This window comes from Phragmites australis, chromosome 6 (genome assembly GCF_958298935.1).
Source record: "Phragmites australis chromosome 6, lpPhrAust1.1, whole genome shotgun sequence".
Lineage (NCBI taxonomy): Eukaryota > Viridiplantae > Streptophyta > Magnoliopsida > Poales > Poaceae > Phragmites > Phragmites australis.
Genome location: NC_084926.1, coordinates 12,369,395 through 12,385,745, shown reverse-complemented (window position 1 = coordinate 12,385,745; position 16,351 = coordinate 12,369,395). Strand labels below are relative to the sequence as shown.

At 42.7% G+C, this 16,351-nt stretch overlaps 1 protein-coding gene across 3 annotated transcripts; it reads left to right on the top strand.

Moving 5' to 3' along the window:
• Nucleotides 1–9,876: 9,876 nt before the first annotated feature.
• On the top strand, nt 9,877–14,619 carry LOC133921719 (uncharacterized). 3 transcript variants are annotated; one of them, XM_062366712.1, is made up of 4 exons: nt 9,877–10,280; nt 10,351–10,447; nt 12,823–13,105; nt 14,111–14,619. In XM_062366712.1, the coding sequence occupies exons 3-4, from the start codon at nt 12,854–12,856 to the stop codon at nt 14,222–14,224; spliced, it is 366 nt and encodes a 121-aa protein (XP_062222696.1). In that variant the 5' UTR covers nt 9,877–10,280; nt 10,351–10,447; nt 12,823–12,853; the 3' UTR covers nt 14,225–14,619. The 3 variants fall into 3 exon arrangements, with proteins under 3 accessions (XP_062222696.1, XP_062222695.1, XP_062222697.1); XM_062366711.1 differs by lacking the exon at nt 10,351–10,447 and having other exon boundaries at nt 9,881–10,280; XM_062366713.1 differs by lacking the exon at nt 9,877–10,280 and having other exon boundaries at nt 10,424–10,547.
• Nucleotides 14,620–16,351: the final 1,732 nt, after the last annotated feature.

Genomic DNA, 16,351 nt, shown 5'->3' with positions numbered 1-16,351 from the left:
TTTTCATTTCGCTTGGCTTGGTTGGGTACTTTGTTCCCTCCTTTTAACTTCTGCTACTCGTTTGCTTGCTCGCTAACTAGATCAGCCAGTCTAATGGTGTTATTAGTTTACGGCTTTACGTTAGTGGTTAGCCTTCGTTGTGACCAGGGATGGATTGAACGGGGAGCGGTTCGTGTGTGTGTGGGCAGGGTGGATGGTGGTGCTCAAGATGAAAGATTGCTGCGATCGACTTGGTTGCTAGAGCACGAGTAATTGTCTGCCGGTGCCGCATCTGGCGATTACTTTTCAGTAAATTAAAACATGGACTATCTAAATAATTGGCGAAGCATGCGCTGAAACGTGAGCTAGAATTGAAGGATGACAGCAGTACATTAAAGATACACCAATCCAGCAAACTAAAGGGATGTGACCCCTTCTAGCAGGCTAACATCCATTTCAAAGGATCTTTAACTCATCGCAGTCTAACACGACGCCAATTGATAGCACAACACTAACATAATACACTAAACTAATTAGCAGACCCTAAAGAGGAAAACTATGAGGAGTAACACCACATCGAAATAACTGTTTCTTGTCGACGCTATCAACAGTGGCGAAGCTAGAGCTCCAAAACCTGGAGTGCGCACCTCAACATACATGTGACAAAAAAAAAAAAATCAACACAACATACAGTGACAAAGAAGTAAACGGAAATTGTTATCAAAATGAAGAGTTCCATAATATTTGTTAAAATAGTATAGTTAAGGTAAATAACACCGAAATATAATTGGTATTAGTAAAACACACTATTCAATCTTGATGGACTATAAAACAGATAAACAAAATGACTTAACATTTTGAACCAGAAACTGATTTGAAAACATCAAATAAAAGTAATACAATATCTTCTAGTATTTACGTTATTTATAGGCCTCGAAGCAACGAACCACGATATCATTTATCACTTTCAACATTTCTTATTTCTCCACATAGCAAATAAGACTATTACTCATGTACTCATCTCCGATATGATTGCGCAAATATGTTTTCACAATTTTTATGGCTGAAAAAAACCCCTCAACTGTAGCAGTGGCGACAGACAATACAAGTACTAGCTTCAAAAGCCGATAAACCAAATGATAGCAAAGATGTTTTGTTATCTCCACCATTTTCTAGGAAAGCTTAGTAATAATTTGTAAGGTGGAGAATCTATCATTTTGCCGCATGTCAGCTATATAAAGGGGAAATTGATGGTTAAGTTCTCTCAATCCCTCATAATCAAAATTATTGGGATATAATTTAGCTAAGCATATCAAACCCTAAACATTGAAATTATGAAATGAATCTCTTGGATTGAATGCAGCTAAACAAACAAGTAGTTAAGAGTAGTCTCGTTAAAGCGACTGTCAAGCTCTTGAAGTAGTCAATCAACAATGTCATTAAAGCAATCAACTTCAAAAAGAAGCTTCTTGGTAATACCAGAAGCTTCACTCTGTTTATGGATAGCAACATCAATATGTTGTGCTCTTTTCAACAAAACATCATAACTTTTCAGCACTTCGTTGTGAGGACTATCAACACCACCTACATGATTATTTAGTCTAGTTTTATTATCCTAGTTATTCCAACCATCTACAACAAACACTTGATATTCTCATATTCATCTTCCTTCTTAGTCTGATCTCTCATCAAGAAACAAGTAAAACAATAAGCTCTATCCATAAACTCGCTATACTCAAGCCAACTATCAAATTCATCAAACCATTCATCATTAATCCTTCTATCTTTCTCCTCAATACGAGTAGATACAAAAATAAGAGTGCGAGGTTGACGATGCTCATTTTCCAAGTACTTTCTTCTTACTTGTTCTCTGAAATTAAGATGGTAATCATCTATTTTTTTTTCCTTTTGCCTTGATCAATTTGGATCCGCGAAAAAAGCGAAAAACAGAGCCACAAGAAGAAGCCAATCGCTTCGCTCGGTGCCTACCTCTAGGGCTCTACCTGCAATCTGTGTGTCTAGTTGGTCAGCTCGGCTGCAAGTGTAGTTGCTGGGCCACACGATGGGCTTGGACAATTGATGGCATTAGCATGGATAGTGGATTGGTAGTGCAGATGTTTGGAATTGGAGGGTGCGCAAGAGATAAAAATTAATTGCTAATAACTGAAAATTTGCTTGGACCCTGGTGCGTGTGCACTCAGGTCTGCCTATTTGGCATTGCCTCTTGCTATCAATCAGTAATTACCTTAGATGTTGCGGAGGCCGACGAGAGCAACATCAATGTGCTTCACAACATGCTCCACCGATGTCTAGGCATGCCCATAAATCAGAAGAAAAGTACTTCGATAGGGGTAACGACACTATTTTTTAAACAAATAAGTATGAGATTTGTCTATCTATCTATCTATTATCTTAATATAGCAAAGTTAAAATGAGTCACTTTTGCTCTTCGGACTAGAAATTACCACGTTATTCATAGTAAAAAATGAAAAATCTACACAGTTCATTATTGAGGTGGGCCCTAATTATAATGGTGTAGATTTTCCGCATGAGATATAGAAGTCCATTTTTTTCTCATGACCTATATATTGAACACTCTATATATGTGAAGCGCACCAAGGTGAAATCGCATTCACAGGAGGTGACTCAAGAGACGATTCGTACGGCGTCCCAGAGGTTGCCTCACCAAGGGAGAGGTTCCTGGGGGATCTCACAAAGATGCTGCCCCCGGTACCCTCCCCAAAGACGAATGACTAGTGCTCTCGACCGTCTGATCCTGAAGTGGCGACTCCCCCTTTCATCACACGGGTCCCAATCAAAAGGGTTTGGACCTTCCTGTCGACCCCACATTGGGGGAGATGGGGGGCTGGTTTGATGTCGACGGTGAGGGGGATCCAGGCGACGGTACGCCTCTGGAGACCTCGCCACTGACCGGGACTCCCCTAACCATGGATGGTGCTTCGGCGGAGGGGCCCTTAGTGCGGATATCTGCCTGGACACACGGAGTGCAAGGGCGGAGCTTGCAAGAAATGCCGAGTCATCGACACATCTATTCGATGACCCCTGTCAAAGACGAAATCCTTAAGAGGCTGAGAGAGGGCTCGACCTCAGTCCCGACGATTCCAAAATGGAAAATAGAGGAGGAGCGCTAGCAAATGGCGAAGGAGATCAAGCAATTATTGTTCCTGTCACCGTCTTTCTCAGAGGATTTTGACAAACTTGAGAGCACAGTGAGGGGACTAGAAGAATCCATGTTGAAAATTCTGATGCACTCTGGATCGGGGGCGGAATCGAAGATCGGCAGGCAACCGGCGACCTTGATGGCGCCGGACATGGTGGGGACGGGGACGACGACGAGCTCGAACTAGAACAAATTTCCCTCAGCCCAGTTGGGCCTATGCTCACCAAACAGGGATGGGTCGCCATTACTGTTCGGTTACTCTCACATGGATATATACGCTCACTCCGCCCTCCCGTCGCCGCACCCATGGATTTGGATCCCCAAAGCATCCGTCGCGCTAGGGCTAGGTTTCCCAGTGACACAAGTGGAGGTTAGGCGATTTGGAGCTACCGTGAAGAAGATCAGCAGAGGGACTGCTCCGTCGACGCGGCCCTTCTCATTTTCCCAAGTGGTCAAAGAGGGATCCATGGCGAGGTGCTCCGATCAAGATCTAGGAAGAGCGTGGGGCAAGCAATGGCAAGAAGATTGGGCCGAGGAAGATGATCTTCTTGGGGGAGATCTACAACACGAGATGGATCTGAGACACAAGCTTCAGTGGAGCATGGGTGCTTACCAAGATCAAGGGAGCTCTCGGATGCCACTAAGAGCAGATCCCCCTTACTGCAGCCAAGGAGGTCGAGGTGGGGGATCCGGGAATACAAGACCACCGGCGGACCATGGAGGCCGCAGATTTAGAGGAGGCGACTCCAAATCTGATGCTGGCTGTGGAGGCCACCGTGGATGTTAAGAAAACAGACAGGAAGGCCTGTCTGAAGAATGGCAGAGTAGTGGACATCATCAATGGGGAACTTCTTGGCAAAACCACAAAGGTTAACAAGACAAACCAAGCAAGCCAGCTGAGAAGCTCAGGTGCTTCAGATGCCAAATGGAAGGGCATCACCAAGCTGATTCATCAATGAGCTGGTTTGTTACAAATGCAAGCAGTCTGGCCATATGGCAGTGGATTGTGCCACTGACCCTGCAAAAGCTAGGAAGATCCAGATGTATGGATTTGCCACTCAAAATCTTGGTTTCTATTCTATGCATATTCTGGTTGAAAAAATCCCAGATCATTCACTCTATTGGACTGCTTACTGTCCTCAAGGGGGAGGCAACAGCAAAAAAGATTGAGGTTGAACTCGAACACTTAATAGATCCTAAATGGGACTGGAAAGTAAGGAAGCTTGCTTATAATGAGTTCATAGTGGTCTTTCCTAACAAGGAATCACTAACCACCTTTTTCCAGAATCAATTATGTGGAGTTGGCCTTGTATAAGCTGAAAGTGAAAGTCAGTAAACATGGGAAAGACCCAGACATAACTGACATCATTAAGTCTACATGGATCAAGATTTATGGAATATCTGCCTTTGCCAAGGATGTGGAATATGTTAAAAAAATCACCTCCTTGGTAGCAGAACCTGTGGTGGTGGATGAGCTTAGCCTCCTAAAGGATGACCCTGTTAGAGTCAAGATTTTATGCAGGGATCCATACAAGATAAAGAACTTCATTGAGATATATTTTAATGGTGAAGGGCATCTAATCAGATATATCATGGAGTGCTTCATTGACAAAACCTTCAAGGATGGGCCATTAAAACCAGACAAGCCAGACGATGATGAAGATAAAGGCTCTGATGGAGAGGACATGACTGATTTTGATGAGGAGTCAAGTCTGGGTGACACAAATACAAATGAGGGAGGGGACAAGGCCAAGAAAAACTCTGGCAGACCTCACAAGCCTATGGAAAAAGGTAAACATGCCCAAAATGAGGCCCCTTTGATCCTTGAGTCAAGCTGCCCTATCATTTCTCCCTTGGCCTCATTGATCCTTTCCTAGGGAAGCTCATAGTTAATAGGGCTGTCTCTGAGGTTGGGGAATGTGGGATGTTGGTGTCTCAAGATATCACATCGGTGAGAGAGGAACCAACTGGCTTGTCTGACCTTCACATGGGTGTTAAGGTAGCTGGAGCCCATGTGGTTAACCAATGTCTTGCTCTGAGGGCTGCTCACCTCCATGGGCTTGACAACAGATATGAACAAGACCTCACTGGCTTCAATAAGGAGCTCTTTATGTTGACTCTCCCACCTGATAGTGTGGACCTACAAAAGGGGCATGGTGATGACATTGAAATGGTTCCTATGGGGGACAACAACAAGAAATAGCTGGATGAGAGCCCCCCCCCCCACTCATCTGATCAACAACCCCTACAACATTCTCTAGAAGGACTGAACACTAGTACACAGCTTCAGGGGACTACCATGGAGGGGCTCCAAGGAGATGCTGAAGAGGACTTCGACAAACTTTCACAAATTAGCAATATGACTGAAGAGGATGACAATACCCAAGGATGGGTCTCTGCCTCCAAAGGGAAGAGAGGCAAAACTGCAAAGAAGAAGGCTCCTGTGGCTGCAACTAGGGCCAGCTCTAGGATCCCTAGAGATGGTGTTCCTATACATGCCAAGGCTATGAAGAAAGCGCAAGCAAGAAACATGACTGGAGATACCTCTTTTAGTCACTTCACACTTTTGAATAATATTCCTAGTGAATCTATTGCTGAGGTTATTACTGCTCTAGATGTAGAAGTTGATAACATTGATGTTCACATTAATGCATTTAAATCTGAAGAGTTAGCTAGGGCTGCAATTGCTGTAGCAAATTACAAAACATACCTTCAGGAACAGAGTGAAAGAGATGCTACTATGGTGCAGAATTTGGAACAGTAATTGACCATAGAGGTCTTTGATAACTTTGTCAGAGGAGTTGAGACTTCACTCCAACAAGCTGGTCAGACCAAAAGGAGTGGTCCCATGACTAGAAAAGGTAAAGGCACTCACCCCAAGAAACAAAAATGAAAATTCTGCTTTGGAATACTAGAGGGCTATGGAAAGTTGTTAGGAGAAAGCAAATCAAGGACTATATCTTCCAGGAAAAAATAGATATTATTGACATCCAAGAGACAGTGAAGAAAGACTTCATAGCCAAGGAGCGTAAGGAGGTGGATGGAAATGGGAATTTTGCTTGGGCTGTGCTTCCTGCCTAGGGACATTCTGGGGGGATTTTAGTTGAGGTAAAGGAAGACCTGTTGGAGCTAGAGAACTGTGAAATTCATCAGTTCTATGTCAAAGTCACAGTGATGATGAGAATCTCTAACCTGAGATGAGAGATGATAACAGTGTATGGACCTGCTGATCATAACTTATCCAAAGATTTTATATAGGAATTAGATGATATATGTGACATAGTGTCACTGCCCATGGTGCTGGGAGGAGACTTCAATCTAACTCGAGATGGCCATGATAAGAACAGTGGCAACTTTAACACCTATCTGGCTGATATCTTCAATGGCTTTGTTGGGAAATTCCAGTTAAGAGAAGTGAAGCGGACCGTTCTTAAATATACTTGGGCAAATAGGATACCAGACCCTATAATTGTCAATCTATATAGGTTTTTGATCTCAAGTGAGTGGGAAGAACATTTCTCTATCTGTCATGCATAGAGCATGATAAGGGTGGGCTCGGACCACAATCCAATATGTTAGGATTCTGGTGAAGCAGGCTGGCAGAAGGAGAATTATTTTACTTTTGATAAACAATGGCTATTACATGACAATTTCAAGAAGCTTGTTTGTGACATTAGACAATTCATGAGAGGGTGGCACAAACAAAAGAAGGGGGAATAGAGAAAGGATAAAAATTAAATACTTGCAAAGCTGTCCTTGTTGGATAAAAAGGCAGAGTCAGAAGGTCTAAACAATGAGGAGTGGAACACAAGACTACAAATGGATAGAGGCCTGGAGAAAATTCTTGCCATGGAGGAACTGTTTTGGAAACAGAGATGTGGAAATACCATGGTCAGAGAAGGGGACTCTAACACTAGATTCTTTCATTTACTTGCCAATGGGAGGAGGAGAAAGAACTTGATCCTCTCCCTTGGCACTGATCATGACCAGATCAGCCCCCAGGATCAGATTATGGATCACATATATCAATTCTGTAAACAACTGTTTGTGCCAAGTTACAGGGAGGGGCTTAGGCTGTCAGACTCATTCTGGGATGACCAAGGGAGGTTGTCAGCTGAGAGTAAGAATGCTCTAACCCAACCTTTCTATGCTCAGGAAATTGAAATGGCTTTAAAAGAAATGAAAGAGGATTATGCCCTTGGACCAAATGGTTTCAGCTCCACCTTTTTCAAGACCTTTTGGTAGTGGGTGAAAGATGACATCTTTGATATGTTCCAAGACGTCCATGCAGACAGGCTGGACTTGAAAAGACTTAATTATGCGGTCATCGCCCTAATCCCTAAGGTCAAAGAGGCCAACAACATAAGAGTGTATAGATCTATTTGCCTTTTGAATGTAGACTTTAAGGGTTTCACTAAAGCTCTCAACAATAGGCTAACTGCAATAGCTAAGGAGGTTATTGGACCGAGCCAAACAACTTTTATTAAAGGGAGAATATTTAAGAAGGGGTTGTGATCCTTCATGAAGTAATCCATGAGCTGAAAAGGACAAAGCAGCAAGGTGTGCTGATCAAGATTGACTTTGAGAAAGCATATGACAAGGTAAAGTGGGCCTTCCTTGAGGATGTCATGATTGGAAAGGGTTTTCTTTCAAGTTGGACACAATAGGTTATGCAATCTATCAAGAGGGGGGAGGGCAAAGTGTGCATAAATATAAATGGCCAGAGGGGGCCCTACTTCAGGACTTTCCAAGGTTTGAGACAAGTGACCCCTTGTCCCCAGCTCTCTTTAACATTGCAGCAGACGTGCTGAATGCTTTAATGGCCAAAGCAGCTGGTAAAGGCCTCATCCAAGGTGTGGTTGAATACTTGTTGCTTGGAGGGATCACCCACATCCAATATGCTGATGATACCATTATAATGATAGACGATTCTGACAGATCAATTCTCAATCTAAATATCGTTTTGTATTGTTTTGAATGGCTATCTAGTTTAAAGATTAACTTCCACAAGAGTGAGATATATGCATTTGGTATGGATCAGGGTGATCAAGAGAAAGTGGCTAACATGCTTAATTGCCAGCTAGGCCACCTCCCTATAAAGTACCTAGGGATCCCTTATTTCTAACCATAAGTTAGGTTTGGCTGCTTACTCTGGGATTCTAGCCAAAATGGTCAGCAGACTTGACCCATGGAAGGGTAAAAATCTGACCTCAGGAGGTAAACTAACCTTAAAAAATTCTTGTCTCACCAGCCTTCCCATGTACACCATGAGCTTTTATTACTTGTCTGTTGGCGCTCATAGCAAAATGAATACTATCAGATCCAGGTTCTTTTGGAGAGGAGCAGATAATGTAAACAAATATCACATGGGCAAATGGGAGGCAATTTGCAGGTCAAAGGACTATGGGGGTCTAGGTATTTTGAACACTACAGTCATGAATGCTTGCTTACTAGTTAAATGGGTCTGGAAAATCTACTCTGATTCATAAGACACCTGGTGCAAGCTCCTTAAGGCCAAATACATGCCGGATGGGAATTTTTTCACCTCTAAGCACAAAGGCACTTCATAGTTTTGGCAAGGGCTACATAAGGTCAAACATCTTTTCCATTGGAGGGCTTTATATAAGGTTAACAATGGTAGAAAGACTTTCTTTTGGAAAGATGTTTGGCTTGGCGATTCCCCTCTGAAGACCTAGTACCCTGATCTCTATTGTGTATGTGCTCAGCAAGATGTTTTGGTTATTGAATGTTGGGATAATGGGGAATGGGACATTCAGTTCAAAAGAAGTTTGGCTGAGAGGGATATCTCACAATGGGCTGACCTTTCTACCAGGTTACAACATGTTCACCTTAATGGTGGGGAAGATGAGGTCTCCTGGGCTTTGCATAAATCAAGGAGATTTACTATCAAATCCCTTTATAGATTCCTCACCTTTGAGGGAGTGTCAAGCAAAGGGGTTCAAACCATCTGGGGATGCAATCTCCCTCTTAGAATCAAAGTCTTCTTATGGCAAATACTGCACAACAAGCTCCCTGTTGCCACTTCTCTTAAGAAAAGAGGTTGGAATGGGAGTGAGAGGTATACTCTTTGTGACAATACAGAGACTGTCGACCACATTTTTTTCAGATGTGTGATCGCTCAGTGCATCTAGAGCTATGTGCATGAGACCTTTGGTTGGACTGGCTTTCCACGTTTGGTAGCTAACTTATGGGCAAGTTGGCTCCCAGGGTTTCACCAAATCTCTCAAAAACTAGCTCTATTTCTTTTTGCAGGTTTGGCTGGGCTATGTGACGCTCCAGGAACAGTATAGCAATCGAGAAGAAGTTCCCAAGCAAGCCTCTCGAAATCTTACATATTGTTGTATCCTTCATGCAGACTTGGAATATTTTTCTCCGAGCAGATGACAAACTCAAGGTGGATAGCGCCGTTTTGAAGCTCAGGGAGTGGATCTGGGGCTTTACTCCTGTTGGAGGCCTATTCACTGATGTCTACGAGCTTTGATGCCTCGTGATCCTGTGTAATGCTTTAGCGATGATGTTTTTTTCTTCTTTTTTTGGTTTTGTAAACTGTATGTTACTGGCATGACCTTGCTCTGGAGAGCTGGCATCCCCAACCTTTTTTGTTGTTTTGGATATCTATGTATCTGGACACTTTGGTTTAGCTTTCTTAAAAGCTGAAGTCTTTCTCCCGTCAAAAGCTTACTATTCAAAATGTGTTGTCTCACGGTCACACGGTCTCATTCTAGTCGGCAATGCGACCACGCGAGGGCTCGACCGCGCGCGTCGGGACGAGGTCTCGGTGCGGCCGTGCAGGGAGAAACGAGCGTGACGGCTTCTTCGGCTGCGTCGGCCGATCGAGCGATCTGGAGCGCGAGCGCTGATCCATTCCGTGCGATCTTCCGGCCAGGGCCCCAGGATTTGGGTGTCAAACTACCAAAGGCGGCCGGCGTACCCACCGCAGTGACAACGCACACAAAAGCCCGCAAACTCTCAGATTACCCTGACGATCTTACCGTATTCGTACTGGCGTACACCCATCGTCGCCTCGGCAGGCGTATCGGGGTCGGTGTTCTCGGCTAGGCGAGCGCAAAAACCCTCCTCCTTCACCGACACCGTGGAGGTAAGCTACCATACCAGCACATGCCCCATCTCCCTTTCTCGCTTGTTTCCTGTGCTAATTTCGTGTTTAGGTTAATAGCAACTGCTTTAATCAATTACTATTACAAGAAACCAAGATGCTTGAAAGAGAACAGCGAAGGAGAAGTATGGTGGTAGAGCCGTAGAGAGGTGAGAAAACAGCAGGAGGAACTTCAATAGTCGATCCCTTTCCCCATTTAGCCTTGATCACACGCGCAAGCTTCTTTAAGTTTTAAGCCCAAGAAAGGAGGTAAAAAATGTGGTTTTTTTTGCCGCATCTTTTCTCAACAGCGACAGCTAGCGTCCTCCCCTCACCTTATGGCCTCTTCACTGAATTTTCCTCCTTTTCTTTTGAATTTCTATCCACCTGCAAAAGATTTTCGTATGGGGTCCGGGCGTATTTCTAGCGTCCTCACCCTGTTTCTTGATTCCTACTCGGGAAGGAGAAGAGGAGCAGGCGGCAGGGGAATTGAAAAAACAACCTGATTCGATTCGATTTGTGGTAGGTGGTGCGGAATTACCGAACTAATTAACAGCGTTGAGTGGAATCTATGGTTGTTTCGCTTCCAATGTAACTTGTTTGTTTCTCTTGTCATGATCCGGAAGAAGCTGACTCCATCTCCATTGAGTGATCTTCAGTCAGTCTCGCTTTGGTTTGAGTCGCAAGGGGGTAAAAGAAAGAAAGAAAGGAGGGTATATTCCTCATATGTCACTACCTAAACTTAAATCATTGATATGTCAGACTAAAGTGGTTCCACGCATCATAGATACATGATGGTATATCAGGGATTTGTGAGTTTTACCAGTGGCATATAAAGAATTGCCCTAAAAGAAATGCACTCTTGTTTATTTGGCAATGTGTGTCTTTGCTTCTCGCATTCGTAATCCTGCAACCTTTTGTTCTGTCGTTGCCGTCTGTAGGAGCATCCCTCTTGCTCATCAGGTTTTGTTTACCGATAAAGGTGGTAGCAATTTGAAAGAGTAATTAGTCGATTTTCTTCAGTTAAAGGGTTCAGCTGAATCAAGACGTTTATATGAGGGAATAGGATAGGGCTGACGATAACTGACGTAAAAAAAAAAAAAGATTGTATGTTGAGTTTGTAGGCAGGCTTAATCTGATCATTGAATACCAAATGAAACTAGGTTCGAATTTGGTTTGCCAATATCGAATGCTCTTAAAATTGCTTCATTTGCTCATTGAATTTCTTTGTCACTACAAGCTGAGGGAGGGAATATCTACCTCTCTACTGTGCTACTGTGTTAGCCCTGCTTCCACTTCCTTAATACTGCTGTTAACTTTGTGTGGCCGTTCCTATTGACATTGTTGAATTCTAATTATGTTTGCTGATTCACTGCTTTACATCAATTCGTTATGGATATTCACTCTCGAGTTTCAACCTCTTTCCAGTGAGATGTTTGGTTTTAGTTCATTTGTTGAGGCAAATAGATGAAAATAGTTTTTTGGCCTGTATGTTCATACTTCATAGCATGTACTACCTTTTTTCTAAAAGGAAAATGATACTATCAGTATCTACTGCTATGAGTTCAAAAGTTCTTTTGCTTTTCACGTATGCTCAGTTATCCGATAAAAACAATGTTTGCAATTAAAGCAGGCGAGAAATTGTCATTCTGATGGGAAGGTCATAAAAATATGCCTTCCCACTTATCATTTAATATTCGGTCAACGGTTAAGAATTGGTGAAGGATATTTGAATACAAATTCACCAAGAGTTGAAAAATAAATGAAATAATAGAAAAACTACAAATTTGAGGCGCATTTTTAGTTGCTAAATTAGGAACTTTGATCTGTAGATCTGATTATCATCCACTCTTAAAAAGTAACAACCATGTGAGAAGTACATAGACAACTGCGGATGGTTAAATCGATTGTTTCATGGTAGATCAGCAACTAAGAAAACTTGTTATGGAAGCCATGTAGTTTCTAAAATGTTATTTCTAAAATACCGTCCAAAACAAGTTCGATATTCCATTGCATATTGTGGTTTGCCTTGTAGTATCACATATTTTTTCGTTCACCTTTTTACCCTGAATAAAAGCGTCTTGCATTTGTTTCTTTCTATAGTGTAATTTTGGGGGTCAAGATGTTCCCCTTCTGCTGCTCCGAAGTTTCTGACCATTTCCTATGGTTGTAATGGTATTTAGTTGTAACTAGCTCATTAATTCCCTCGTGAGCAATTCCTGGTACCTTCTTCTGCTGCCTACCTCGCTGGATATCCAAGGAGAGGCAAGGTGGCCAAATTTGGCTTCCCTTTTCTCCTATTTCCCTGTCTTCTTCTGTAATATAATAATCCCAACAACATTCAGAAAGGTCTCATGCATTACCAACCTTGTAATCTTCTGCAGTGGCCACTTTACCCCTTGCTGCAGTACACGGGGCCTTCCCTGTGATGCACATGCTGGCATCTGTTGCTTCTAGACATGCTCCAAGAATCAGTTTCTCTTTTCGCCTTTCCATAAATACGTCCACAACATTGGCTCTGATCTTTTGTCATCTGCAACTGCAGGTAGGGCAGAGGGTACTGCACAGGAACATCAATGGATCAGGGGATGGAGCTGAAGGGGTGCGTTTGCCGGATCAAGAGCTGCGCCGTTGAGCTTCTGTCTATGGAGGAGGATCTCGTGACTGATCTGGACGATGACCTGTGGGATTTGAACAGGAGGGACCTCCAGCTCAAGGCCACCTTCCTGTACATTGACCTGAGCCGTGTGATCTCCCGCAGCGAAGGCGAGGAGCACAGGAAGGCGCTCACCCTTCTCTCCAACGAGTTCTTCTACTTCATGGATGAGGTGATCTGATCGCTGCCTTCTTCCGTCTTTGATCTATGGTAGCCTTTTTTTAGAACATGCCTTTGTTGATTGGAAGTCAGCATGATAAATTTACCAGGTAGTCCGTCCATGGCAAATTCTGTTTTGCAAAAAATTTAACAATTAAAAAACCCCACCGGACCCACTTACCAGTCGATTTTAGTAACAGAAAGCTATAACAGTTTTTATCATGCACATAGCGTGCTCAGTTAGCAATGGTTGATTGTTTAGAATTACCTTAATATCATGTACTACATACCATTCAGTCTGCTAGTTGGTAGTATTTAGTTATCCTTTTTTTTTTTTTTGAGGAAGAAAGGATAACTCTGCAATATCTTAATGTGAATGCTGTCCCTGAATTCTCTGACAAACAGTATCCGTAAGAAGCTTATTCTACCTCAAATTGCTTTGAGTTGAGAAGTTTCTCACCTCATTTTCTACCATCATCAGGTCAAGAAAGACCAGTTAGATCATCTAGATTTATACAGATTACAAATCGATGCTTCTGCCCCCATGCTATCTCATATGTAATGATTGTAGTAATGTTGCTGATGCTGGTTATACTGTTTCAGTCTGACAATGTTCGGCTTCAGTTCTAGTTTACAATGAAGGCCTGTGCACTGGTAACTGGAGTGAGTATCATCTGGGATGTAAAAATTTGAACAGTCTCATTAGTTAAAAAATGGGGCAGAGCTTCTAAAAAATTTGCTTCTGCCCCATGAAGCAAGCTGCTATGGTTCGTGACTAGTATTTCCAAATGGATTGAGGGTCAACTGGGAACTGGGTTACATGCAGTTAGTGCGTAACTAGTCGCGGTCAAAGTTGGAAAAATACCAAGTTTGATACTAGTTTTGGTCCTTGTGATGTATACAACACAATAAACTAGTTGGATAATGACACAAGAGAGACCAGCTCAGCTAGTTGAGTTTGTGGATGCCTTTGATGTTTGATTTGACACTGAAATCTGTCTTGGGCAAATGCATGCAGCTGGGTGACGCCGTGGCGAGCCGGAGCGTCTCCGTCGTGAAGGTGTGCTACGGCGACGTGGCTCGGGCCCTGCGCGAGGTGGTCGCCGCCGTTACGCCGCCGGCAGCAGTATGATGGGCTTATTCCATTATGTTGTTGCCATATTGCTGTAGAGGCAGGGAGGAGCACCGACAGAGAGACGCATGAAAAGGAGAGACAAGTGTGTCTAAAAACTCTTGCAGAAAAGAGGACGAGATGATACATGTCACCATGTAAGAAATGTGGCGGTAGCTACATCACCTATGTACATACATGATGAGAGGGTGGCTGTGGAGAGAGAGCTGAAGCAAAGCTAGGAAAAGATCAGCTTGCGTACAGTTTTTTTTTCCTCCGTGATAATGGTCTTCTGTCCTGCCTCGTTTTCCCCTCTGAATTTTCCTGTGTTTGCGCGTTGCGCGATGATAAATGTTGCATAGATTGCCTAAATCTGTGGAATATGACTCCATACATTTGACTGGGATCCGAAGCATGCTAACAGCATCGCCTCTATATACACTTGATTGAATCTCTGCTAAACTATGTTGCCCGGATACTTGATATGCCGATAAGCCATTTTTTTTTTAAACGCTGATGCAGCGATACACGCGTATACACATATAGAGAAATTAAAATTACAGAACTTAGCAATTAAGAGGTCAACTTTGAAATTAGAAGAAAAGGAAGTGAGTCACTCAGCGTCATGAAACGGGTAGTAGAGAGAAGTCATTTTTCACGGTTCCTCGCATTCTTGGCCACGCTTACCCGTCCCCTTCTTCCTCAGAGTTCTTTTTTTTTGAGAGAGAGAGAGAGAAAAAAGTAAGAGAAGCCCTTACCGTGATAATAATATTACTAATATATAAAACAAAAGGAAGGAGAACCGAACAAAAAGGAAAAAGAAAGAACACATGCCTGTATCAAGCAAGAAACACAACAAAGCAAAAGGAAAGAAAGGGAAAGGGGAAAAGCTAAAACTCAGGACATGTCTGGTTTACTCCCGAAGAATGCCACACCTCCTTGCCAAATATTGTCTAAGGTGTGATCAACAAATTGATAGCCACACCTTAGGCAAAGTTTGGCAAAAGAATGAGCCCACGACATGTGGGTCTAATGTTTGGCAAACTATGGCACGTCACAGTTGCGACAGCGAAACAAACAGCTACCTAACAAAGTGTGGTAAAGTTTGGCAAAATGTGGCAATGAACCAAACAGACCCTTAGCCCAGGGGCCAAGCTAACTCAAGAAAGTGGCCCAATCAATGATCTCCTGTCTTTTTCCTTCAATAATTTTATGAGCTTGAAGAAGGGTTTCCTCCACGAAGTTCCTCCGCTAGAGCTGCAAGCTTGGCTGTTTATTTTCAAAGATAAGACCATTTTTCTGCTTCCATATATGCCATGCTCCAATGATGAAGACCTCCATAAAGAAAGGATAAGCAAAGGAGTTTCCGCTTTTTATCATCATGTTAAAGAAGGACTCATTGAAATCCCAGGAAATTCCGATGGAGTTCCAGCAGCTTGAACTAAACTGATAACCAAAGAACAAATGAAAAGCAGTTTCTTCTGTTTGAGTTTTACAGAGAACACATTTATAGTTGTCATTATCAACCCTCAAATTTTCCTCTTTAGAATGTTCCTCGTGTTCAGTCTGTCCATCATGAGAAGCCATGTGAAGACTCTCAATTTGTTGCAACATTTTAATTTCCAAATCCAATTGAAAGGTTGGGGAGGGGAAATGTGTCTGTAAGGCAAATTGTAGTACTTATTTGTCGAGTATGCATTGGTGCCCCAAATGTAATTCCATGAGCCTTTAGCACCTTCCTATATATGAATTCCTTGGATAAGTTCTTGTAATTTGAGATACTCTTCATGTGCTAGAGCTATTAATGGTAGATGGAATTGCCTTTCAATGGAATTATTTGTTAGGAAATCGACAACTGAGATGTTCTTGTTTTTTGCAAAAGAGAAAAGTCTTGGGAATTTCTCCTGTATGAAGTGATCATTCCATACGTCTGACCAGAAAAGCAAAGTTGTTCTGCTTCCAACTGTATATGATGTCATTCCTCTGAAAAACTCACATAACCTTAACACGTCTTTCCACCAGAAGGATCCTTTTTCAGTAGCTGCATGAGGAATCTGACCATTTGCATAATAGGAATTTCATATTAGCTTCACCCATGGCAGATCTCTTTGGTTATAGAATTTGTCTAGATGTTTAATCAAAAGGGCT